This window comes from Lepidochelys kempii, chromosome 8, assembly GCF_965140265.1.
Source record: "Lepidochelys kempii isolate rLepKem1 chromosome 8, rLepKem1.hap2, whole genome shotgun sequence".
In the NCBI taxonomy this organism is placed as follows: domain Eukaryota; kingdom Metazoa; phylum Chordata; order Testudines; family Cheloniidae; genus Lepidochelys; species Lepidochelys kempii.
In genome coordinates, this window is record NC_133263.1 from 41,573,760 (window position 1) to 41,599,920 (window position 26,161).

At 46.9% G+C, this 26,161-nt stretch overlaps 1 protein-coding gene across 6 annotated transcripts in view; it reads left to right on the forward strand.

Annotated features, from left to right (window-relative positions):
* ATF6 (activating transcription factor 6) overlaps positions 1 to 26,161 on the forward strand; it is a 408,706-nt gene that overhangs the window by 1,713 nt on the left and 380,832 nt on the right. For 5 of the 6 annotated variants that reach the window (XM_073356217.1, XM_073356211.1, XM_073356213.1 and 2 more), the window contains exons 3-6: positions 10,339 to 10,426; positions 10,743 to 10,834; positions 14,807 to 14,918; positions 16,788 to 16,997. In XM_073356217.1, coding sequence (XP_073212318.1) covers positions 10,339 to 10,426; positions 10,743 to 10,834; positions 14,807 to 14,918; positions 16,788 to 16,997 — 502 coding nt within the window. Of the gene's footprint in view, positions 1 to 10,338; positions 10,427 to 10,742; positions 10,835 to 12,236; positions 12,337 to 14,806; positions 14,919 to 16,787; positions 16,998 to 26,161 lie in introns of all 6 variants that reach the window. The other variant, XM_073356215.1, reaches the window with a different exon arrangement.

Here is a 26,161-nt window from a genome sequence, read left to right on the forward strand (position 1 = left end):
TACAAGTCTGGTCAGCAAGGGTAACTGTGACCTAATATGATGTGACCTCTGTAAATCATTTGACTTAAGTACTTTGAAGAGGAAATTAGTATCATACAAGATCAATAAACCACATATTAAAAGGATTAAAAAGTGTCTAAATGAGATCTCAAAACATAATTGTTTAATAAGGAATCATCATCAAATGCATGTGTTTCTACAGAGTCCCACAGAGATTGGTTCCTGACACAATGCAATTTAATGTTTTATGTCAGTGACTTGGAAGATATTAAATCATTGCTGATAGTCTGAAGATTTTAAAGATAGGAAGGGTGGTTGGTAATGACACCAGGTCACTCATCCTGAGCCATCTGAATTACCCGATAAGTCTTTAGTAGGATTCCCATCCTGTCTTAAAGAGACAGAGTTAGTTTCCACAAGTACATCAAGAACAGCATTTTGCAAAAGTGGGGCCTGGATTGGGGTAGCCTCTGTCACCCCTCTCTCTGTCTGCAAGAGGTCAGTTGTATCACTGCTCCCTTCCTGGAGGTCAGTTACACAGTTCCCTCTTAAAACCGGAGCTGCAGGTTGGGTGCCTGGGAGCATAGACGCCAACCCAGCAAATCTGTCCTGGGCAAACCCTCCCGTGTAATCAATGAGGAGACATTCCTGTACTTCCCCAAATTCCTTCTCAGCTTCCTTCTCTGGGCGCCCTTCTTAGGCTTTGTCTATACTACCAAGTTTTGTTGACAGAAACTGCCTTTTGTCAACCAAATAGTGAATGCGTACACACTGTGATGTGACTTTTGTTGGAAAAAATGCCCAGTTTTGGCGACAAAATACAGCCACCCCAACAAGAGATGTACGTCTTTTCTCTCTAAATTTTTCTTGACAAAGTGCCAGTGCAGACACCACGCTTGATTTCGTCACTTTAATTGGCTTCCAGGTGGTGTCTCACTATGCCCATCGTGACCGCTCTGGTCGGCAGTTTGAATTCCACTGCTCTGCAGCCATGTAAACAACCATCCGCCCTCCCCCTTAGAAGCCCCAGGAATTTTTGAAATTCAGTTTCCTGCTGGCTCGGCATGGAGAGGTCTCATCGCATTTTCCCAGGTGACCATGGTGGGTTATTGCACCAAACACTCTCCCACTTGGACCACTGTGGAGCTGTTGGATCTGATCAGTATATGTGGAGAGGAGGCTGTGCAGTCACTGCTTCGCTTGAGCTGTAGGAATTGGGATACCTACGGGCATATTTCTCAAGGCTTGTGCAAAAAGGGCTATGATCGGGACATGCTGCAGTGCAGAATGAAGATAAAGGAGTTGAGTTAGGCGTACCATAAGGCGAGGGAGGCAAACTGTCACTCTGGTGCTTCACCTAAGACCTGCCGGTTCTATAAGGAGCTGGACACCATCCTCAGTGACGACCCCACCTCTACCATCAAGAGCCCCATGGATATTTCGGCGGGTCTGGAGGCGATGGAAAGAGGGCCTGACCTGGAGGATGAAGATATTGATGAAGAGGTGGAGTTAGATGATGATGTGCAGCTCCCAGTGGGGTCTCCCGGTGGGGCAGGCAGCCAGGAACTGTTCTCCACTCCAGAGGTGTCTAGTCAGTCTCAGCAGTTGCTCTCCGGCGAGCAAGAAGCAGGAGAGGAGACGCCTGTTAAATGGTTGTGGTTTGTGTAGTGCGGAGGTGGGTTCGGCGTATAGAAATGTGGAAGTCTGGCTGTTTCTGTGAGCTGGACATTTTCCTGTGTAGCTAATTGGTACAGCGGAACAGGGTGTTGATGCGTGCAAAGATCCCACGGGAATCCTCCAGAGAGATCTCCAGGAAAGTTTCCTAGAGGTACTCTGTAGTCCTCTGCCAAAGATTCAGTGGCAGAGCAACTTTGTTCCTTCCCACATTTTAGGAAACTTTCCCACACCATTTGGCAATCAGTTGTGCAGGAGCCAAAGTGTCACATAGGTGAGCAGCATAGGGAGCAGGGTGGAAGCCACAAGCATGGAGCAGATGTGCCCTTGTTTCCCTGCTTACCCTTAGCAGTGAGATATCTGCCAGAATGATCCTCGCCTGTGGAAAAGTATGGGAGAATTTTAGAATTTTTTCTCTAGCATGCTGCACCACGAACCTTGCAGAGTGTGTGCTCTTTTCCCCATGTGAAGCACCCCCACCCACCAACGCTCACCATGCTTTGGGTGTTTGAAGAGAGATATGTGCCTGCCAAGAGTCAGTGAGAAAGTGATTGTTATGTTTCAAAAGTTGTATTTAACTGAAATGTTTCAATACTGTGAGTGAATTTAAAAATCCCGCATCTGTGCATTGTCCTTTGTGCTTCGGAAGATGTGCTCTTCAGGAATACTCCACATGCCCCAGCCGAGTGTCTCCGCCAGATAAGAAAGCGCCCAAGATGCAGCAAAGAAGACATGTTCCAGGAGGTACCGCACTGCTCCAATGCAGAGAAAAGGGAATGCAAGGAGTTCTGGGAAGCTGAACGGCAGGACAGAAAAAAGAATCAGGAGTTTGTTAAGGGTGCAGCTAAGCAGATGATTAAAGTAATGGACGGGTTTCAGAGTAACAGCCGTGTTAGTCAGTATTCGCAAAAAGAAAAGGAGTACTTGTGGCACCTTAGAGACTAACCAATTTATTTGAGCATAAGCTTTCGTGAGCTACAGCTCACTTCATCGGATGCATACTGTGGAAAGTGTAGAAGATCTTTTATACACACAAAGCATGAAAAAATACCTCCCCCCACCCCACTCTTCTGCTGGCAATAACTTATCTAAAGTGACCACTCTCCTTACAATGTGTATGATAATCAAGGTGGGCCATTTCCAGCACAAATCCAGGTTTTCTCACCCTCCCCCGCCCGCAACACACACACAAACCCGCTCTCCTGCTGGTAATAGCTTATCTAAAGTGACCACTCTCCTTACAATGTGTATGATAATCAAGGTGGGCCATTTCCAGCACAAATCCAGGTTTTCTCACCCTCCCCCGCCCGCAACACACACACAAACCCGCTCTCCTGCTGGTAATAGCTTATCTAAAGTGACCACTCTCCTTACAATGTGTATGATAATCAAGGTGGGCCATTTCCAGCACAAATCCAGGGTTTAACAAGAACTTCTGGGGGTGGGGGTGATGGTAGGAAAAAAACAAGAGGAAATAGGTTACCTTGCATAATGACTTAGCCACTCCCAGTCTGTATTCAAGCCTAAGTTAATTGTATCCAATTTGCAAATGAATTCCAATTCAGCAGTTTCTCGCTGGAGTCTGGATTTGAAGTTTTTTTTGTTGAAGAATTGTAACTTTCATGTCTGTAATCGCGTGACCAGAGAGATTGAAGTGTTCTCCGACTGGTTTATGAATGTTATAATTCTTGATATCTGATTTGTGTCCATTTATTCTTTTACATAGAGACTGTCCAGTTTGACCAATGTACATGGCAAAGGGGCATTGCTGGCACATGATGGCATATATCACATTGGTGGATGTGCAGGTGAACGAGCCTTTGATAGTGTGGCTGATGTTATTAGGCCCTGTGATGGTGTCCCCTGAATAGATATGTGGGCACAGTTGGCAGCGGGCTTTGTTGCAAGGATTGGTTCCTGGGTTAGTGGTTCTGTTGTGTGGTATGTGGTTGCTGGTGAGTATTTGCTTCAGGTTGGGGGGCTGTCTGTAGGCAAGGACTGGCCTGTCTCCCAGGATTTGTGAGAGTCTTGGGTCATCCTTCAGGATAGGTTGTAGATCCTTAATAATGCGTTGGAGGGGTTTTAGTTGGGGGCTGAAGGTGACGGCTAGTGGCGTTCTGTTATTTTCTTTGTTAGGCCTGTCCTGTAGTAGGTGACTTCTGGGAACTCTTCTGGCTCTGTCAATCTATTTCTTCACTTCCGCAGGTGGGTATTGTAGTTGTAAGAATGCTTGATAGAGATCTTGTAGGTGTTTGTCTCTGTCTGAGGGGTTGGAGCAAATGCGGTTGTATCGCAGAGCCTGGCTGTAGACGATGGATCGTGTGGTGTGGTCAGGGTGAAAACTGGAGGCATGTAGGTAGGAATAGCGATCAGTAGGTTTCCGGTATAGGGTGGTGTTTATGTTACCATCGTTTATTAGTACTGTAGTGTCCAGGAAGTGGATCTCTTGTGTGGACTGGACCAGGCTGAGGTTGATGGTGGGATGGAAATGGTTGAAATCATGGTGGAATTCCTCAACGGCTTCTTTTCCATGGGTCCAGATGATGAACATGTCATCAGTGTAGTGCAAGTAGAGTAGGGGCGTTAGGGGATGAGAGCTGAGGAAGCGTTGTTCTAAGTCAGCCATCAAAATGTTGGCATACTGTGGGGCCATGTGGGTACCCATAGCAGTGCCGCTGATCTGAAGGTATACATTGTCCCCAAATGTGAAATAGTTATGGGTAAGGACAAAGTCACAAAGTTCAGCCACCAGGTTAGCCGTGACATTATCGGGGATAGTGTTCTTGAGGGCTTGTAGTCCATCTTTGTGTGGAATGTTGGTGTAGAGGGCTTCTACATCCGTAGTGGCCAGGATGGTGTTATCAGGAAGATCACCGATGGATTGTAGTTTCCTCAGGAAGTTAGTGGTGTCTCGAAGGTAGCTGAGAGTGCTGGTAGCGTAGGGCCTGAGGAGGGAGTCTACATAGCCAGACAATCCTGCTGTCAGGGTGCCAATGCCTGAGATGATGGGGTGCCCAGGATTTCCAGGTTTATGGATCTTGGGTAGTAGATAGAATATCCCAGGTCGGGGTTCCAGGGGTGTGTCTGTGTGGATTTGATCTTGTGCTTTTTCAGGGAGTTTCCAACTGTGCCCACATATCTATTCAGGGGACACTATCACAGGGCCTAATAACATCAACCACACTATCAGAGGCTCGTTTACCTGCATATCCACCAATGTGATATATGCCATCATGTGCCAGCAATGCCCCTTTGCCATGTACATTGGTCAAACTGGACAGTCTCTATGTAAAAGAATAAATGGACACAAATCAGATATCAAGAATTATAACATTCATAAACCAGTCGGAGAACACTTCAGAGTAACGGCTGTTACTCTGAAACCTGTCATTGTAAGGAGAGTGGTCACTTTAGATAAGCTATTACCAGCAGCAGAGTGGGTTTGTGTGTGTGTGTTGGGGGCGGGGGGTGTGTGAGAAAACCTGGATTTATGCTGTAAATGGCCCAACTTGATTATCATACACATTGTAAGGAGAGTGATCACTTTAGATAAGCTATTGCCAGCAGGAGAGTGGGGTGGGGGGAGGTATTTTTTCATGCTTTGTGTGTATAAAAGATCTTCTACACTTTCCACAGTATGCATCCGATGAAGTGAGCTGTAGCTCACGAAAGCTTATCCTCAGATAAATTGGTTAGTCTCTAAGGTGCCACAAGTCCTCCTTTTCTTTTTTTTTAAAGTAATGGAGGAGCAAATGCAGATGCTGAAGTCCTTAATAATGCTGCAGACTGAGCAGATTTATGCCTGCCCTCCCCTGCAGCACATTCAGAACTCTTTTCCATGACCCCCCCAAACTCCACCCACACATTCCTTTACACTTTCTGGGACTTCTAGGTTTCCACTTCACTACCCCCCCTCGGACAACTTTCACAATGATAGCAGAACCTGTACACAGCTGTTAAAGTCTGCCCTTCCCTGGTTCCTCCTTTCCCACCAAGCATCTTTGTGTGTGTTGTTTCTTTTTGAAGGATAACTCATCTTTATTTGTTTTCTACAAATTGAGATTGCAGGCAGTACCAATACATGCACAGGCATTTTAACCATTCGCTTACTGGAATGTAAGGCTCCAAATGTCACCATTACCCCCTAGGAAAGCTACATGTAATGTAACACTGAAGCACCAATTACAGAGATATACATTACTGGTTCTCCTTTTCAAAGTGTTGCCTCAAAGCCTCCCTGATTCGAATTGTCTGCTCTGTGCTCCTCTGATACCTTGGTATTTGGCTACTCAAAATCACTAGTCCACTTAGCTTCACAAAGGTGATGCAACATACAGCATGCGGCTATGACCATGGGAATATTATCCTCATTAAGGGCTAACCTGCCATAAAAGCATCCCCAGCGTGCCTTTAATATTCCAAAGGTACGTTCAGCTGTCACCTAGCACCTACTCAACCTCTTGTTGAACCACTCCTTACTGTTGTTAAGGTGTCCTGTGTAAGGTTTCATGAGCCATGGCTGTAAGGGGTATGCCAGGTCTCCCAGGATCGCTATGGGCATTTCAACAACCCTCACTGTAATCTGGTTTGGAAAGAAAGTCTCTGCTTGTAGTTTTCTGTACAGGCTGGTGTTCCTGAAGATGTGTGCATCATGCATGTTCTCAGACCACCCTGCGTTGATGTTCGTGAAATGCCCACGGTGATCCACAAGCGCCTGCAACACTGTGGAGAAGTACCCCTTCCTATTGACTTACTCTGTTGCAAGGTGGTCTGGTGCCAAAATTGCTTCTCCTCAGTTAGGGAAACCCATTTCTGCAAAGCTGTCCACTATTTCACGCACACTTCCCAGAGTCACGGTCCTTCGTAACAGGATGTGATTTATTGCCCTGCACACTTGCATTAACGCAGCCCCACCGGTCAACTTCCCGACTCCAAATTGATTAGTGACCGACCAGTAGCAGTTTGGAGTCACCAGCTTCCACACAGAGATTGCCACATGTTTCTCTACCGATAGGGCAGCTCTCATTCTGGTGTTCTTGTGCCACAGTGCTGATGTGAGCTCCACACTCAGTTCCAGGAAGGTGTCTTTCCACATGTGAAAGTTCTGGGCAGCCACTGCTCATCCCACACCTGTATGACGATACGATCCCACCATTCTGTGCTTGTTTCCCAAGCTCAAAAGCGATGATCTACACTATGCAGCTGTTCTGTGAATGCCAAAAGCAATCTAAACTTGCTCCTGTCCATATCACGCAGCATGTCAGGTGCCTGTGAGTCTTCTTCATTTAGGAAGCTCACAATTAACTGCACTGCTGTCCGTAATGTCTTCATGACAGTTAACAGCATAGGAGAGCAGTGTGGGATCCATCCTTTCTCTCACAGGTGGACAGCAAAGAAGGGCTGTTGCAAAAATGCCATGAAAGAAAGCCAGAAGCCCATGGAGTGCTGGGACAGAAAGCAATGCATCATGGGACATTGGGCTCAGTCCCAAGATGCACCACGATCCGATCCGCCTTCCCTCAACACCTAATGACAGAAGGCGTCGAGCTGGACTGCATTGCTCACAGTGTTGTTGATAGTGCCCCCGCTGTGGACATGCTCTGCCAACAGAGGGAGCGAGTGTGAACATGACATTCCGATTGTTGTTATGTTGATTTTTGAGTGTCGACATCAGTTTTGTCGACAAAACTTTGTCGTGTAGACAAGGCCTAAGACACACCTCTGTGCTCTCTAGAGTGGGATCTATCCCCTCTTCAGATGTGAAGGGCTCACAGCTAACAGTTAGAACAGTCCTTTCTCTGGCAAGCAGTACATTCTCCTCCCTCTTTGAATTGGGTTTGCCTCCAGCTACAGAGTCCATGGAACTCTCACCCACTTCAGTGGTCTCTAGGATTCCATCACCCTTCTCTGGGCTTCCCTCTAGGACTCATCTTCCTATGCACCCGAGAGTGAGGTCTTCCCCTTGCCTAGCTGCATCCTGCTGGCAGCCAGCAACCTGGACAGTTTTCTCACTGACAGGCAATATGCTTCCCTCACATTGAGAGAAGGAGCGAATGTCCTGAGTTTATGCTGTACAGTTCTCTGTACAGCTCAAGACTGTATAATTTTGGGTTTACACTCCGGGGGGGTGGGGTGTGTGCCTGAGTAGCTGGCGCCTTCCAATGCAGTAGCTGGTCAAAGCGTCTGTATGTATCTGCTGCTGGGTGTGTCCCTACCTGTATGTGTGCTGGTGAAAGTGCAGGCTGGAGCCTGGAGAGAGCTTAGCAGCTTGTCACAGAAGTACAGTGTAAACAGGAGCCCAGGCTGGTGGGACAGGGGGGCTCAGTGGTACCCCAGTTCCAGATGGCATCCCAGGGGGAACCCATCACAGTGGTGCAGCGAGCAGGGTCATATGCACAGCTTGTTACTCTGAGTGAGATTGGCACTTGGTTCACTGGTGGTGATTTTAAATGAGATTTAAGTGTCTTGGCTAGAGATCAGTCAAAGAGGTTACCAGTTTGTTATTTTCTCTTTCCTTATTTTGGGCAAGGGAAGTAAGGACAGGAAAGCAGGAAAATGAGTGAAAGTAAAACTAGTAAGAAGCTGGACCTATGCAGATTGCAGGCAGACAAGAAGGAGAAAGAACACAAAAGACATATGGAATTAAAACAAATGGAGATTAACGCGCAAGAAGCTGAACACCAAAGAACCATAGAAGCAGACAATGCCAGGCAAGAAGCTGCACACTGAAGGGCTCTGGAACTGGAAGCCAAAGAAATGGAGATTCTTGTGATTGCAGAGCCATTGGCCTTTATTTTTGACAACTCATGGCGATCGGGGAGAGGAAGCATCAATTGAATTTGATAGAGAAGCAGAACCAGAACCCCCAGGCACCAACGAGCCTCACCTCTTCAAAATCCACAAATGGGAATGGTTGTGTCCTGCATGCAGCAAAACAGGGGACATTGTTGAATATTTCATCACCTTTGAGAAGCTGTGTGTACTCCATGAAATTTCTGAAGACCAAAAGATGCCCACTTTGGTTGCAAAGTTGTCTGGGAGAGCTCTGGATATATTCAATAAGATGCCAATTAAAGATGCCACTGGGCAGCAGGAGCTGGTCTAAACCACACCCACCCCTGGTAGCATACTGTTTTCCACTGCTGCAGAGAAATTAAAGAGACCCTCCCCCATTCCTTTAGCAGTTTCTGGGACTTTATTTTTCTTCTCTGGGGTTTCAGCACAGTATTCCTCCTTGCTGCAGACAGCCCGAGCTACATTGAAAAAGTCATTCCCCAGTAACAATTGTGATGGGTTAGTAGGTACTGCTGCCACAGTCAATTCAGCTTTCAAATCCTCAGTTTCTATGTGCACTTTAGCCAAAGGCACAAGGATTTTGTGACCTCCTATTACCAAAAGCTTTGCCATCTGTCCTGGCAGTATGTCTTTCCTGAACAATGCTTCTCCTGACCACAGACATTTCTGCACCTATGTCCCTCCACCAAAGGTGTTCCTTGCCATTAATTTTGACAGCCTTTATGTGGTTACTGCCTGGCTGGGCAGAGGCCATTTTTACAAACCTTGTATGATAAGTGACATTTGGGACAAGGACTAGAGGAATGGATTTCATAGAATATCAGGGTTGGAAGGGACCGCAGACTAAAAAATCCCAGTTTCCTCAGCCTCTCCTCATGAGTCATGTGCTCCAGTCCCCTAATCATTTTTGTTGCCCTCCACTGGACGCTTTCCATTTTTTTCACATCCTTCTTGTAGTGTGGGGCCCAAAACTGGACACAGTACTCCAGATGAGGCCTCACTAATGTTGAATAGAGGGGAACGGTCACATCCGTCAATCTGCTGGCAGTGCCTCTACTTATACATCCCAAAATGCCATTGGCCTTCTTGGCAACAAGGGCACACTGTTGACTCATAACCAGCTTCTCGTCCACTGTAACCCTAGGTCCTTTTCTGCAGAACTGCTGCCTAGCCATTCAGTCCCTAGTCTGTAGCGGTGCATAGGATTCTTCCGTCCTAAGTGCAGGACTCTGCACTTATCCTTGTTGAACCTCATCAGATTTCTTTTGGCCCAATCCTCTAATTTGTCTAGGTTCTTCTGTATCCTATCCCTACCCTCCAGTGTATCTACGTCTCCTCCCAGTTTAGTGTCATCTGCAAACTTGCTGAGGGTACAATCCACGCCATCCTCCAGATCATTAATGAAGATATTGAACAAAACCAGCCCCAGGACCGACCCTTGGGGCACTCAGCTTGTACCAGCTGCCAACTAGACATGGAGCCATTGATCACTACCCGTTGAGCCCGACAACCTAGCCAGCTTTCTATCCACCTTATCGTCTATTCATCCAGCCCATATTTCGTTAACTTACTGGCAAGAATACTGTGGGAGACAGTGTCAAAAGCTTTGCTAAAGTCAAGGAATAACACTCCCACTGCTTTCCCCTCATGCATAGAGCAAGTTATCTCTTCATAGAAGGCAATTGGATTAGTCTCTTCTTTCAAGGCTTCTCATGTATATTTGTGGCCTTGCTATGCCACCTGAAACATGCAAATTGAGGTGACTAAATCCTTTTGCCTCCTTAAGAGCTGTAGTGCTTGGTGGCTGCAATATTTAGTACTTTCTGTTTTGCATCTCTAACTTATTTTTGCTAAATTTATCATCTACAGGAAAACAGTCTTTATAACCTTGGCTTTGATTTGGACTTGATGTCTTGGGATTCAGGCCCGTGGGATGTGACAAGCCATACTTATATAGGTAATTACATGCCAAATGTTTCAGCTATGATTATCTTAGAAGAGTGACTACTAGGGATATTGACTTCAGTGGTACTACTTGCTGGAGTAGGCTTTTTTGTGTACTTCATTGATTTTCCTGGGATGGGACATGGCTACTGTTTTGGTCTCCCCTACGAGTCTCAGACTGATTAGTTGCTGTAGTCTTACTACATTCACTTGTGTGGTTTACTCCAGAAATTAATGTTTGGAATACAACAGCATGTTTCTTGCATGAGCTAAACTCCTACTGTTAGAAGATTTTACAGTGTGAAAGCCTACTTACCACTCTCTTGCAGGTGAAAACTTGAAGGAAGATCCTCAGTCGCCAGCTACTTCAATTTGTTCTGTCCCTTCACCATTATCAGACTCTTCAGTGCAGCATGTGCCTGTAAGTAGTAAAGTCTTGGTGCCTCACGTGTGTGCAGTTATGTTGCATGAACTGACTTATGGTTCATATAGAAAATACAAATGAAAGGAGCAATCTCATCTTAAATTCTGTTCAATTTCACAGTATAAATGAAAGAGAAAATTTGTTATACCTACATCTGAAACACTGACTTTTCTTCTGACATTCTCCTGTATAAAGTGTTTTCTTTCCTTGCCACTGTGGGTGACCCAAATAAACAGGGGCATATATGTACACAGCATGGGGTATGGAAGCATGTACAAGCGTCCTATTGTTGCGCACATTCTAGGGCATCCACCTTTATCCAGTTCCTAGGGCTCAAGGGGTAACCCAGTTGATTTAGGCACCCCCACCCTTTCTCAGTTCCTAAGGCTCTGGGCGAAAGGCACATACTCTTACCCAGTTTCTAGGGCTCCGGGCCATCCTTACCCAGTTCGTAGGGCTCAAGGCGTAATCTTCTGCAGGTTTGCAGGACCTTTTACCAGTGAAAGGGCCTTACACGGTAATATCCTTATCCTCTATTTATTAACAATTACCAAGCAGAATACACTCACTAAGCATACAATGCTATGCTCACCGATCCTGATCATGCAGGTGAACTTTCCCTGTTGGCCAGGCAAGGTCGGTCTCGTCTGGGTTGTGGTTGCTGCACGTCACGGTCGTGCAGAGGATTCTTAGCAGCTCTGATCTCAGGCTTTGTCTTAGAGGTGAGTTCTTCTTCCAGGTCTTTCCTTATTCTTATTCTTTTCCCAGCTGGACTCCTTCTTGGACCTGTGTTTATAGTGAAACTTGAGTCCTGCTTAGCTATACCATAACCAATCATTTTACTAAAATATTACAAAATAACTCTTTGACTAATCCTAACATATTGTGAAACAATTCTTTAACCAATCATACCCCAGCACCTTAGCTGATATAAATCTTACAAAATTAGTTATGCAAGAGACAGAAACAATCAAAGAACCAGATGGAGACCATACACATAAACAATAGAGAAGTAGGGACCATAAAGACAAAACAGTAGAAATATAGATTTTACAATCACAACTGTTGATAAGTGATTCCTTGTCAGACAGAATGCCATCAAGCAAAGTTTTCTTTAAACATCTCAAAAGATACCTTGCTTATTTGGTGATTGTGGGTACTATTGGGAGGGGTGCCTTCTTAACAGTCCGATATTACATTGTTTTGATATCATTTAGAAGAAATGTGAGGCTGTCACTTTCTGTTTCTTGGCTCATTGCTGCTGCTCTCCTAATATGACTGCAGCAAAAGGCCTCAGATCTTACACTATGCTGTGCTCATGTACAGCTGCCTGTTTTGAAATCGACAGCACTCACTATAGGCCTGCCCCTCCAACAGCTGCTGCCTCCTTTCTCCCCAGTCCGACAGATGGAAGGACAGGTGCTCTCGTTTCTAAACAGCATTTAGTACCACTTTATTTAAGTGCAACACAAAAAGGACTGAACAGCATCACCACTGAGGTCAGTGTGCAGACTTTCCGGGCCCCAAGAGTGTTGTCTGTGTCTGATAATCTGGGTCTATCCAGTAGCATCATGCTAATGTGAATAGTTACTGAAGGACATTGTTTTTTGTTTGTTTGTTTTTTAAATCATTCAAACTCATGCCCTGCGTGTCCTTGCAACAACTATAATTTATTTTAAAAAATTAAAATAAAATATAAATATCACAGCAGACTGCTTTTCCCTCTGTGTATAAACATCCTGAGTCCACATAAAACTTCCCAGCCCATAAATCACCTTCTGGGCATTTGGGAAGGAGAGAGATGAGCCTTCACATTAAAGGCAAGGTTAAATCCAGGGCCTGGCAAACTGAAGGGAGTTGAGAGACCTTTATGGAGTACTCCTGCCAACTGCTTCCTTTCACTTAATGATGGAGCTGCAGCTTGGGTGGCTCTGCTGATTGCAACTGTACCAGCATGACATGAGGAGAAGGGCAGTCTCTCAAGTAATTAGGCCTCAAATCATTTAGGGCTTTCAAGATTACAAGCAACTATCTGAACTCCATCCAGGAACTTGCAGGCAGTCAGTGCAACACAGGGGTAATGTAGTGGATAAAGTGGTCTTTGAGGTAGCTAGGTCCTAATCCTTTAAACAAGTGTGTACCATAAGGCCAGGACGATGAGCTATGTTCTGAAGTGTTGGGCGCCTGTGGCATCTGAAGAGCATCAGTGTGAATTATTTGCTTTGCTTCCAATGAGTAAGGCTGCAAATATGCCATGGAAGTCACAAATTCTGTGACCTCTATGACTTCTACAGTGGCCGGTGTGGCTGACCCTGAGGCCAGCCCCCAAGGCCAGCCGCACTGTCTGCTTCTGGGGCAGCCCTGGGCCAACCCCCTTGCTTGGTCCCCCCGAGCTACAGTAACTGTGGTCCTGGGCCATCCCCGTCCCCCCTAGCTGTAGTAGCATCACTGTCTGTGACCTATCCATGACTTCTACTAAAAATACCCATGACTAAATCTTAGCCTTACCAATGAGGCTTGCTGGCTGCATGCTGTGCCAGTATGTGCCTCATTTGAGAGGTTGTGTTCAGCCCCTGAGGATGTTAGGAGCATAGTGTTTTGTTTCGTCTTTTTTTAAAGCAGCTATGCATTGTGATTTGGTTTCTTCGGTAATGAGAAACAGCTTTTCAGATCAACTTAGTTCAGGCGCAGCTTGAATGACTCTTTGTTTCAATTATCAGTTGAATATTATTCGTCATCTGTAGGGAGACTAAATGCTGTCTTAACAAGGAGAGGGACTCACTGATCTTTTGATCTCTAGATTCTATCATTCTGACTCCTGTGTTCTGCTCTCTCTACATGGGAGCTCTGTACTTTGGAGTGCTGTATTGGGCCTGCACCCATTGAAGTCACAGGGGCCCGCAGGGAAATCTGTACTTGAGAGTACTACATATGGTCTAGTGGCCTTGGACTGGGACTCAGGAGACCTGGATTCTGTTCCTGATCACTGAGATGCTGGGTGACTTGGGCAAGTCTCTTCACCGCTCTCTATTTCATCCATCATCTGTCTTAGCCTTCAGAATCCACAGGAATATCTCATGTGTATATATAGAACCCCTAGCACAGGGATGGGCAAACTATCATCCGCGGGCCACATCCAGCCTGCGGGACCGTCCTGCCCAGCCCCTGAGCTCCCGGCTGGGGAGGCTAGCCCCTGGCCGTTCCCCCGCTGTCCCCCCTCCCCTGCAGCAACGCTCACCTCCCAGGCTTTCAGATAAGCCTGTCCTGCCACTCTGAGCGGCATGGTAAAGGTAAGGGGTAGGGGTGTGTGTGGTGGGATAAGGGGCAGGAGGCAGTCAGGGGACAGGGGGCAGTTTGATGGGGCGGAGGTTTGGGGGTTGGAGGCGGTCAGGAGACAGGGAACAGTGGGGGTTGGATAGGGGGTGGGGTCCTTGGGGGTCGGGGGGATGGAGCAGGAGGGGTTTGATATGGGGGTGGAGTCCAGGGGAGGTTGGATAGGGGGTGGGGTCCTGGGGGGCAGTTAGGGATGGAGGTACCGGGGGGCAGTCAGGGGACAGGGAGCAGGGGGGGCTGGATAGCGGTTGGGTCCCGGGGGGGGGGTAGTTAGGGGCGGGGGGGCAGTCAGGGAGTGGGAAGTGGGAGGGGGCGGATAGGGGGCGGGGGCCAGGCTGTTTGGGGAGGCACAGCCTTCCCTACCCGGCCCTCCATACCGTTTCGCAACCCCGATGTGGCCCTCGGGCCAAAAAGTTTGCCCACCCCTGCCCGAGCATAATGGGGCTAGATCTTGACTGGGGCCTTTGCACCCTACTGGAGTACAAATAATTAATAGAGGAACAGTGGAATACTAGGTTTGTGGTCAGTAGCACAGATCTGAAAGTAGAATCCGGACAGCATTTGAATGCTTTTATAAGCACATTCTTCTGTTCTAAGAAGGATTTGTCATTTGTTTTATATATTCTTTGTCAATAGGAAGACTTAGACTTCAGCACCAGCTCCCAGATGTTTCCTCTCTCTCTGTACAGCAAGAGATCTGGAAGTCAGAAAGATAAAAAGCTCACTTCCAGTGCTGCACATCAGTCTGGTAAGAGTGATCTGCTTACTTTAACCACACAATTGGCACATATATCATTGCCTGTTGTATTAATTTAGATGGAATATATGAGGTAAAGGTGTTAACATAACCAAGTCACTGTCCAGTATTAAACAGTGTTAAACAAGGTTCAGGGTTCAGAGTAATTCTGGATAGTTTTCTGAAGACATCTGGTCAGTGTTCCACAACCATAAAAAAAAGCGAACAATGTTAGGAGCTGTTAGGAAAGGGATAGATAATAAGACAGAAAATATCGTAATACACTATATAAATCCCTGTTACATCCACACCTTGAATACTGCATGCAGTTCTGGTCACCCCATCTCAAAAAGGATATATGTGAATTCAAAAAAGTACAGAGGAAGGCAGCAAAAATGAATAGGAGGATGGAACAGCATCCATCTGAGGAGAGACTAAAAAGAGTGGGACTGTTCAGCTTAGAAAAGAGATGTCCGAGGGTCTATAAAATCATGAATGGTGTGGTGAAAGTGAATAAGGAAGTGCTATTTATCCCTTCACATAACACAAGAACCAGGGGATACCTGATGAAATTAATAGGCAGCAGGTTTAAAACATAGTGAACTACTTCTTCACACAAGCATAGTCAACCTGTGGAACTAGTTGCCAGGGGATGTTGTGAAGACCAAAAGTATGGGTTCAAAAAAGAATGAGAGAAGTTCATGGAGGATACATCCATTAGTGGCTATTACCCAAGATGATCAGGGACATGTTCTGGGTGTCCCTAAATCTTTGACTGCCAGATGCTGGAACTGGACGGTAGGGGATGGATCACTTAATAAATTGTGTTCTGTTTGCTCCCTCCGAAGCATCTGGCACTGTCCATTGTCAGAAGACAGGCTATTGGACTAGATGGACTATTGTTTTGTCCCAGTGTGGCCATGCTTATGTATACAGAGAGCTCAGCATGCTTAGTAGTGTGGCAAACATACCATTTAAAGTCCTTTTGACCTTTAATTAAAGATAAAGAAAAGAAGAAAAAACAATTAAAGCGTTTGAAATGTAAAAGTATTAAGTAAGGCTTTTGTTTTAATATCTCTTGCTCCTTTTTCCTTTGGCTGGAGAGAGCTTTAGAAGGAAAAAAATCCCTTGTTGGACAGTCTCTTACGCGGGATCCAAGTATAGGAACTGTCCTTTTGGGGAAAAGAGACGTTAGTTGAGATTGGCTAGAGCTGTTGTTACAGTCTGATCCTGTTTCATCTTAGGTGGTGGTTGGGATTAAGCTGGAGCTGATAGAGGAGGTGATGTCATCTGGGTCCCCCTCTCTGGCCTGGTCTGGTCAGGACATCTCTCAGGATTAGGATTAAGTCCTGGGATCCCAGGAGATGGTGAGGCTGGCAGCCATGATGCTGCAGCTCGTGCAAGTAGCCGATTTTTCTCCCCAAAAGTCTCTCTTTTTAGGGACCACAAAAGGGAATTATCAGTGGAACAGTCCATCCCCTCATTGGTGGACAAACTAATTAGGCCTATTATCCAACACACCAATTTTGTTTGTTTAATTTCCAGTCCCACACTTGTTGTGTACCAAGCATGATATTAACACAGTCCTTGAGTTCATTTTATGAACTTTCACATACTCTTTACAGTTGAGCTCACAATTAGGGTAAATTTGCAGGCCCAATTATCACATGCTTTGTACGAGAAAATGTTGACTGAAAGGTGTCAGCAGTCCAGTTCTAGCAGGCAGCCCTTTTATTTCTGATAGATTAATCCATTTGTGTATAAGAGGCATCTTTTAATAAATAGATGGACAAAGAAAGACTTCAGTAACCCTCACACAGTGCTGTATAGAATTTTTATTTTTAGATCTCGTGGTTCAACTCAGATTTTTTCTTTCCCCAGCAAACAGCTCTGTGAAGACACCAAAAAGGTCTAGTCAGACAACATCCAAACCGTCAATTCAACCTAAGCCTCTCTTGCTGCCTGCAGTACCTGAAGTTCAGGCCAGCCTTGGCATTCAGGCTAAAGCCATCATTATTCGGGCTCTTCCAACGCTTTTGCCACTGACAAAGCAGCAGCCAGTTGTTAGTATCCAGCCGGCCCCTCCTAAAGGTACGTGACTAGTTGTGGTTGAGCAGGGCTTGAGATGGATTCTTTTTTTCTTTCAAGGTACACAGGAAAATGCCATATTCTGAGGCAAGTAAAGCGAGTGAAGTTTGCTTTGACATCTGAAACAGAGGACCCAGAAAGGGGGGGGGGGTAAGAGCTTTACTGACATGCAAAGATATAAACAGGTTTCAGAGTAGCAGCCGTGTTAGTCTGTATTCGCAAAAAGAAAAGGAGTACTTGTGGCACCTTAGAGACTAACAAATTTATTTGAGCATAAGTTTTCGTGAGCTACAGCTCACTTCATCGGATGCATTCAGCCACGAAAACTTATGCTCAAATAAATTTGTTAGTCTCTAAGGTGCCACAAGTACTCCTTTTCTTTTTTCTTTTTGCAAAGATATAAATACTCTCCAAAATGCTATCAAGACTACCACATACTGACAAAGAAGCAGGAGAGGAGTTGGGACACTCATAGTTTCCTAAGATCTATTAAAAATAAAAATCGTAGGATTATGTGAAGAGGTGGGTTTTGAGGAGAGGGTGGCTGCGTGGCAAACAGGTTTAGAGAGGCAGTTTCACGCGAGGAAGCAGTACATGAGAAGGGAGGAAAGAGCATGTGGAGGGAATCAGAGTTGATGGGTCTGCCAGCTTTGCTTGTGATAACAAATGGTCTAGGCAAGGTTAACAGAGTGCTTTTGTTTATCCTTTCTCATAATAAAAGACCAAGAGGACATTCCACAGAATTGATTGAAGTGATTAAATGACACTTAAAAGAGAAAAAAGAAAATGCTGTTCTACCCACTGCATAATGACCACATGTCAAGGTTGAATCCCCACTCTGTCACTCAGAGTGCAGAAGTGGGGGCCTGCAAGGATGTTAAAAATTAATACTTGCCACTTCAGGCTTGTATTAAACTCCCAAGCTTCTCTCTGACCTTGACTTGGTAAACGCTGCCACCACCCAAATGCAAAAAACCCCCTTTGAACCCAAGAAGGAGCACTTGGGAATTTCTCCCTGTGGGATACCCTCAACCCTTTCACCCCACCCTCCGGGGAAGAGCTGAGAAAAGAAACAAAGGAAATTAGCTGTGACTATCAGCTAATCAAACAACATGCACAAACCTCTTAGGACACCAAAAATCCAATCCTGTTATTAAAAGTAAATTTTATTAAAAACAAAAAGGAAAACAATACATCTGGAATTTAGGCTTTTGGCTAGATCTTAAAAGGAACAATTACAAAAATTAAGCACCCAAAATAGCTTTCTTGGGGGTTCAGCTTAAAGGTTACAAGCAAACAAAAGCATCTGGAATTAGCACAGAGGAGATCCACAAGCCTTAAAAAATAAACAGAAATAAAGCTGATCGCATCTAGCTAAACAGTCTGATCTACTTACACATTTGGAGTTCAGATAAGTATTTCTAGGTATGACCTGATGATTTATGATCATACCTGGCTTAAAGCTGCTTACAGCATTGCTGCCCTGTCCCTCCAGCCCAAAGAACAACAGACAAAAGGGAAACTCTCTTTCCCAAATTTAAAAGTTCTAGCCTTCCCACTGGTTCTTTTGGTCAGGTGCCCTCTCCTTTTCTTTTACCTGTGGGCTTGTTAATGCTTTACAGGTAAAGCAAACAGAGAACAGACCAAGAGGGATTTAATAGCGAACTGGCTGGCTGGGTGTCCATAAAAGGGAGCTCCCCCCACTTTATTTATCACACCATGTGTAACTCATTGCCCCAGAAATCAGAGCCCAAGAATTTAGTAGCATCCAGAAAATAAGAGACATTTGTATGAATAATGAAAATAGCCACAGTTAGGTTAGGGTTACAAACCTCCTTCAAAAACAGTGAGGAGTCCTTGTGGCACCTTAGAGACTAACAAATTTTTTGGGCATAAGCTTTCATGGTCTATAACCCACTTCATCAGATGCATGGAGTGAAAAAAAAGTAGGCAGTTATAAATATACAGCACATGAAAAGATGGGAATTGCCTTATCAAGTGGGCAGGTCAGTGTTAACGAGGCCAATTCAATTAGGGTGGATGTTGGCGAGAAGGGGTGAATATCAACAGAGGGATAACACACTACAAAAGACATTTTCCCTCAAGAATTCATAACGTGAAACTATTATTAATTTTAATTTTGGTGCATGTTTTGATAATGAAAGCTTCTTACTAGCAAAAGAACTGGAACTATTATTTCAGTTCAGATAGGCCACCAAAGAGGTATCGGAGGTTGCTGACTGGTCACACCCAGCCCTGTGCCAGCTTTGAACTAGGGAACTAGAGAGGAAAGGTTCCTTATCTCATTAACAGTCCCCTAAGCTCTGCATTCTTGGGTTTGGCTGCCATACTTGCTCTGTTATTTGCTGAAGTGGGCTCAGTCTTCATTGACAATCTCAGAGCTGTATTTTATCCTCTAGCAAATTCAGAACAGACATTGTGTGGAATGGCCACTGATTCTCTGAAACTGTCTCATGTAGTTGCATATTTTGACCAGCGGATGGCGAAAAATACTTGTAGTTCAGCAGCTGTTTGAACTAAAAATGCTTTGAATGCAAGTACCGGGAAATGTGAAAACTTGTTTTGTGTGTGTGTGTGTAAATGCTTTGGTAGAGATCTAAGGAAATATGTCTTCACTATTGATTGCTTTTCCACTAGGAGTTAGGCTAAAGCCAGAGAGACTGGCAGAAAGTTTTTGTCAGGTGTGATTTGCCTAAATTATCAGACTGCCTGAACTACAATTTCACTTTCTAGTTGGGGTAATACAGCCCTTAATCCTTTCGAAGTACTTGTCCAATGAGATGCAATGCATTTCAGTAGTATCTGGAATAAAATGGTGAAAAGATCCCTTTCTGTAAGAGTGGAAATATGACAGTGGTGAGAAGGGGTACTACTTGGCCCTTGTGAACAAGTTTTAACATAAGATCAGCTTCCCCCTTCCCTAGCATAGGTGGTATGAATGTGGCTTGGGGAGAGCATGTGGGGAGGGAATATCATTTGGGAGGTCAGGATCCACACCCAGGGCTCCTGCCGAAATTTTCTGTTTGCTTTCTGATTGTAAACTTTGTCATAAACTCTTGAGGAAGAAAACTCTTCTGTGGAGCAGTTCCCCCAGCTTACAGGGTGTCCTTAGCCAAAATTCCACCTAAGTGGTTTTAAGTGGGCAATAGTTAGTTGGTGTTCTCCATCTCTGGGGTGGCTGAATTTCAGTACTGCAAAGCACTAGGATCTTGAGATTAAAGGTGCTAAAGAAATCAGGAAGCAACCGGAAGAACTGACTAGTTAGATCAGATTTGCTAACTTATGGTAAGCAGCCTGTGTTTGTAAATTACAGTTGTTTAGACCCTGGGCTGCTTCTTGAGTCACAAATAGGAGCTCAGGTGAAGAGAGGTTTTTCCTTCTGCATTTGGTGTAGTGAGTATGACCTTTTGATTTTGGTTACAGATCTTCTTAATCTAATTAGTATTACAGCAGTGCTTAGAGGCTAGGGCCCATTTTGCCAGGCACTGTACAAATATATAATGTGTGGACCTTTATATTGTCATTTGTTTTACCATAGTGCCTAGTCACCTTCGTCATGGCCTGGGACCCCATTGTGCTAGGTGCTGTACAAGGCACAACAGACAGACAGAGTGATTACAGTGAGATTGGTCAGCATTATGGGCAGTGGTCTGAGGACACCAGTGGCTTAACTGTTGTCAAGATGTTTGTTGATATCACAGCAAAGTAGTTTTAGGGAGAGATTTGAAGGAGGATAGTGAGGTGGCTTTATGGACATTTACGGGGAGCTCCTCCCAAGCATGAGCAGCAGCGTGGTAGAAAGCACGGGGATGCTTACTTGAAAATTTAACAAGAGGGCAATGGAAGATGGGATCATGGGCCAATTGGAGGTATGAGTCAACATCTTAATAGTGAGTGACACAATAGATGTGGGGAGGGAAGAGAGGATATGACATTCTGGAGTGCATTCCAGGCCAGTGAGAAGCTGTGTCACTCTTGCCCTGCAACCTGCGGTACCTCATCATGCTTTGCTGCTGTAGCTTCCAACCTGGTGTCTGTGCATAGCTGCAGCTTTCCAGCACATTCCAGTCACACTGTAGTTTGCACCAGCCTTGATTACCACTTGCAGGGTAACTCCACTGCTGTGTTTAAACTGAATTGTGTGGGTAACTCCATTTAAAGTAGCAAACTGTTGATATTGATCCTCTTAGAGGGGAAATGGACTTAAAATACCGTATCTGAACTGTCCAGGAGAGGGCTGGACTGTGCAGAAACAAGTTTTGCAGACTAGGAGTGAAGGAGGCTGCTGTCTGTACGAGCCCTCCCCCATTAGTTGCAGGAGTTGGAAGGTGTGTAGCGAGTGAGACAGCGGGCTGCAGAAAGAGAAGGGATGGTATCAGGGTTAAGGCAGTTGAATGCAGCCCTGGAGAATTGGATTCTATTCCTGCCTCTGCCCCAGAGTTCCTGTGTAATAATATCAGTCAAGTCACTTAAACCAAATTTTTCCCAGGTGGTCACTAATTTGGGCAGCCAGAAAGTGCGGCACCCACTAGTTCAGGGTCTGATTTGCAGACATGCTGAGAACTCACACTTGCAACTGAGTTCAGTAGGAGCTTTGAACATATGAAGTGCTGTATGTGCTAAGTTCTCTGAAAAACCAGTCTTAGGTGTCTCAAATGGGGCACCTGAAGTTAGTGGATACTTTTTACATTAACGAATTCATGAATTTCCTTATCTGTATTTCCTTAATGCCTCAGTTCCCCATCTGTACAATGGGGATAATACTCCCTTCTCTCATAGGGGCGTATTAATATTTGTGAAGCACTTGGATACTGTAATGATCACCATAGAAAACCCCATGAGGAAATGAATAGTTCTGTCTTCAGAGCAGTGGCTGGCCGTACATTAAAACAAAATATTGAACAGCTGATCATTATTTCAGCAGTGTTCGTCCCATGCACTGAATGACATAGGGGTCCTCTTTACTACTGACCAGATTTCACACACCACAGTACATTTATTTAGGAAAAAAGCAATACAGTGAAAACGTATCCTAAAACAGTAAGTCTTCACACATGCTAAGTGCATCAGGTGTGACCTATCTTCCACATCTAAACCTGGGCAGTTCCAGTCCTTCCAATCTTTTTAGTGGGGTTTTGCCCACTTGGTTACAATCTCATGTCACTTTTTGGATCAGAATGAGGGACTCTGAGGCAGTTCAGGCTGTTCCTCTATGCCCTTTCTTTTCCTCCTGGGTGGGAGGGATAGCTCAGTGGTTTGAGCATTGGCCTGCTAAACCCAGGATTGTGAGTTCAATCCTTGAGGTTGCCATTTAGGTATCTAGGGCAAAAACTGGGGATTGGTCCTGCTTTGAGCAGGGGGTTGGACTAGATGACCTGCTGAGGTCCCTTCCAACCCTGATATTCTATGATTCTGAACCTGTATGTTCAATTTCCCCCAAGGGGTGGTACTTCTTTGGAATTGTCTTGGGATCTGCAGTAAATACCAATCTTTCCCCTTCCTTTTCCTCCCCCTGCACCAATTTTAGTTCCTGGAGGAAGCTTAGTAACCTCCCCCATCAAAGCTGAACATTGTATTCTAGCTCCAAAGATGCATAAACTTTAGTTATCTATAAATGTTATACACCTCTACCCCAATATAACGCGACCCGATATAACGCAGGTTCGCGTACAACGCGGTAAAGCTCTGACATGCTGCTCTGAGCAGCACGTTAAAGGTGGTGGGCCAGGGCTGAAGGGTTGGATAAGGGGCAGAGGGTCTCGGGGGTGGTCAGGGGCTCCCTCACCAGGGTTTGGGAGGCAGGAGCTGAGGGGGGGGCACTTTTTTGGGGGCCCGCAGTCCCAGAGTGGCCCGGGGGATTAGCGGGGGGCCAGGAGCAGCCCGCTTTGGTTCTCCAGCCCCAGCCGTGTCACTTAGAGGAGGGGGCTTGTGGGAAGGGATCCCCCCCGCACTCACCGGCAGCGGTGGAAGTGGAGCGGCCTGGCTCCAGCCCGCTCCACTCCGCCAGCTCCCAGCCGTGGCGCTTCGCTTCCCGCTGCTGGTGAGTGCGGGACCTTTCCCCAATCCCCCCCCAGCGACACGGCTGGGGCCGGGCAAGGAAAGCAGAGCGGGCTGGGGCTGCGTCAATCTGCTTCCCGCCGCCAGTGAGTGCGGAGGGTGTCCTTTCCTCAACCTCCCCGCACTCACCGGCGTTGGGAAGCGGAGTAGCCCAGCCCCAGCCTGCTCCACTCCGCCAGTTCCCAGGTGCAGTGCTCCGCTTCCTGCCGCAGGAGAGTGTGGGGGGCGTCTTTTCCCCAACCTCCCCACACTCACCGGCGGTGGGAAGCAGAGTGCCGCAGCTGGGAGGTGGTGGAGTGAAGTGGACTGGGGCTGTGTTGCTCCTCTTCCTGCCGCTGCTGGTGAGTGCCTGTTAGGGGGCGGGGTGTGTGGATGGGGGTCGGGGCAGCCGGGACAAGAAGCAGGGGAGTTGGGTAGGGGGTGGGGTCCTGGGGGTGATTAGGGACGGGGGTCACTGGAGGGGGCGGTCAGGGAACAAGGAGCAGGGGGGGCCAAGGCAAGTTCGATATAACGCGGTCTTACCTATAATGCAGTGAGATTTTTTTGTCTCCCGAGGACCGCGTTGTATTGGGGTAGAGGTGTATCAATATTCCTTAGCCAATAGCATTGGGCAATCTCAGCAGTCTTCTGAAGTTTCCACACTTCTAAGGTTTCAAGTGGTGCAGTGGCTGATTTGAATTAAATCAGTTTTTCTACCGATTTAAATTGGTTGAAAAACTGCTTGCAAACTGTCCTTTATGCTATTTTAATGGAGGCCTAGATTTTGGAGAGCATGAAGCAGTGTTGCTTGATCATGTGTTAATTTGCATTCTGTGGTTTGGCAGGGGTCTGTCTTGTGACCAGTCCCAGAAATATTAACAGTTATTACGGGGCTTCCAGTGCGCACGAAGGAGAAAGCTAATTGGGAATTGTCCATTCCAATCAGGTGTGTGCACGTGCACGTTGGCCGGAAGACTTTTGCCTTAGTAGCATCCGTCGGGTCGGCCTGGGCGCCCCATGCAGTCGCACCCTCATGGCGCCTAATATATAGCCCTGCCGACCCACCACCACTTCAGTTCCTTCGTACCACCAGTGACGGTGGCTGGAAGTTCCCTGGGCTCTTGCTCAGCAAGTTTCCTCTCTATTCTGTTGTATATAGTTCTTAGAGTTGTTCAAGTTACTAGAGTTTAGTTTAGAGTTTGTTGGGGGTTTTCCCCCTTGCTCCAGTTCCTGGTGCCATGGTATGCCACAGTGTCCGGGTATCAAGAACTGTGTGGGCCTGTGCCAAGCGCTGCACTCGTTGTGTCTATGGTGCCTGATGGAGACCCATCAGAAAGATCGCTGTAAGATCTGCTGCAAGTTCTGTCTGAGAACTCTTAAAGAAAGGGAACGGCGGCTCAAGGTGATCCTCCTGGAGGCAACTGTACGCCCCCACTCTGACCCAGGCTCGAGAGACCTGACCCCTACAGCGTCGTCCTCGACGCAGAGCTCTCTGGCGCCGTTGGCGAGCTCGGCGCCAAGGAAGAACTCTTCCCGGGATGCTCGGCACTGTCACGGCTCCTCACTGGGCCCATCTGACAGTAGTCACTGCTCCCACTCGCCGATGCCTCAAAATAAGAGGAAGCCGGACAACTGTTCTCCTCTGGCCAAGCTGTGAGATGTGCGACCCCAGGCGGGCCGCTCCTTGGGATCTCCTCCCGGGGCCATGTCGATTCCTGCCCAGGTGCGGCAGTTGAGTCCGGCCCTGCCTGGATCACCGGCGCCTACACAGAGCTGGTGGATCTGCATCCTCTGGTACATTTGAAGGGGAAGCTGGCTATGATGTCGAGACACTCCCCCTCGCCTTGTCCGTCAGCACCTACCCGCCTACCTGCTCCCCAAGCTCTCGACGTTTGGGGCATCGAGGATTGGCTCCTCCGTGGTCTTCAGTGTCTTAGACCTTGGAGTCTGAGTAGGAGCAGAAGTCGTAGATTGAGGTCTGGCAGAGACAGAAGAGTGCCTCAAGCATGGCCTCTGCAGTGGCAGAACCCGCCTTAGTGGCCCTTCTGGACCCCCTGGGCTTTTCACCAGGTCCATGCTCAGCAACATCTTCCGTGGCCTCCGCCACTTTTGTGCCACCTTCCGCTGTGCATCTGCCCTTGTTGCCTATGGTCCCGATGCCTTTGCCTCCAGCTCCGTCGTCGGCTCCGACCTCGGCACCGCCTTTCACAGCATCGACACACCCATCTCCCATGCCTGCACCCTTGTCGACGTTGACCTCGCTGTAGGCACCTATGGCCCCGGTGCTGATGTCGGCACCGGGCCCCTTGACTCTGGTGACTCCTGTGAATGTGCCGACACAACTCCCTCCGATGAGACTGTTGATGATGCTGACGCCTGTTCCGACACCTATGGCCCTGGCACCGTCAGCAGCACCACTTCCTCCAACGCTGCCCCGGGAGTCATGTGACCCCTCAGGGGCAGATGGTAGGGAGCTTCCAGTACTGGCACACGCTTCCTCCTCCTCGTCGCTGAATGAAGCGTTGGTGGGGGTGGCCATAGCCCCTGCGGAGCAACTGCTGCAAGACTCTGTTGTCCTCTGGGCATCAAGGCTGAGGAGGTGGTAGAGGACACAGATTCCATGGTGGACATCCTCGCACCCTCGGGACCTTCACGCATAGCCTTGCCCCTTATAAAGACGGTTTTGGACACCACTAAAACCCTGTGGCAGATGCCGGCATCCTTGCCACCTACTGCCAAACGCAACGAATGGCGGTATTTTGTGCTCTCCAGAGGGTTCAAGCATCCTTACTCCCACCTGCCTCCTGACTCCCTGGTGGTTGATGCAACTAACCAGCGGGAGAGACAGGGCTTCCAGGGTTCCTCCCCAAAGAATAGGGACGCTAAATGCCTTGATCTTGTGGGTAGAAAGGTCTACTCAACCAGTGGTTTGCAATTCTATATTGCTAACTAACAGGGCATTGTGAGCAGGTACTCTTATATCACCTGTGCAGCAATGGCTAAGTTCAGGGAGCTTGTCCCTTCGGATTCCTGGTTGGAGTTCACTGCCTTGGTGGAAGAAGGGAAACTGGTCTCCTGGACCTCCTTGCAGGCACCATTAGACGCTGCAG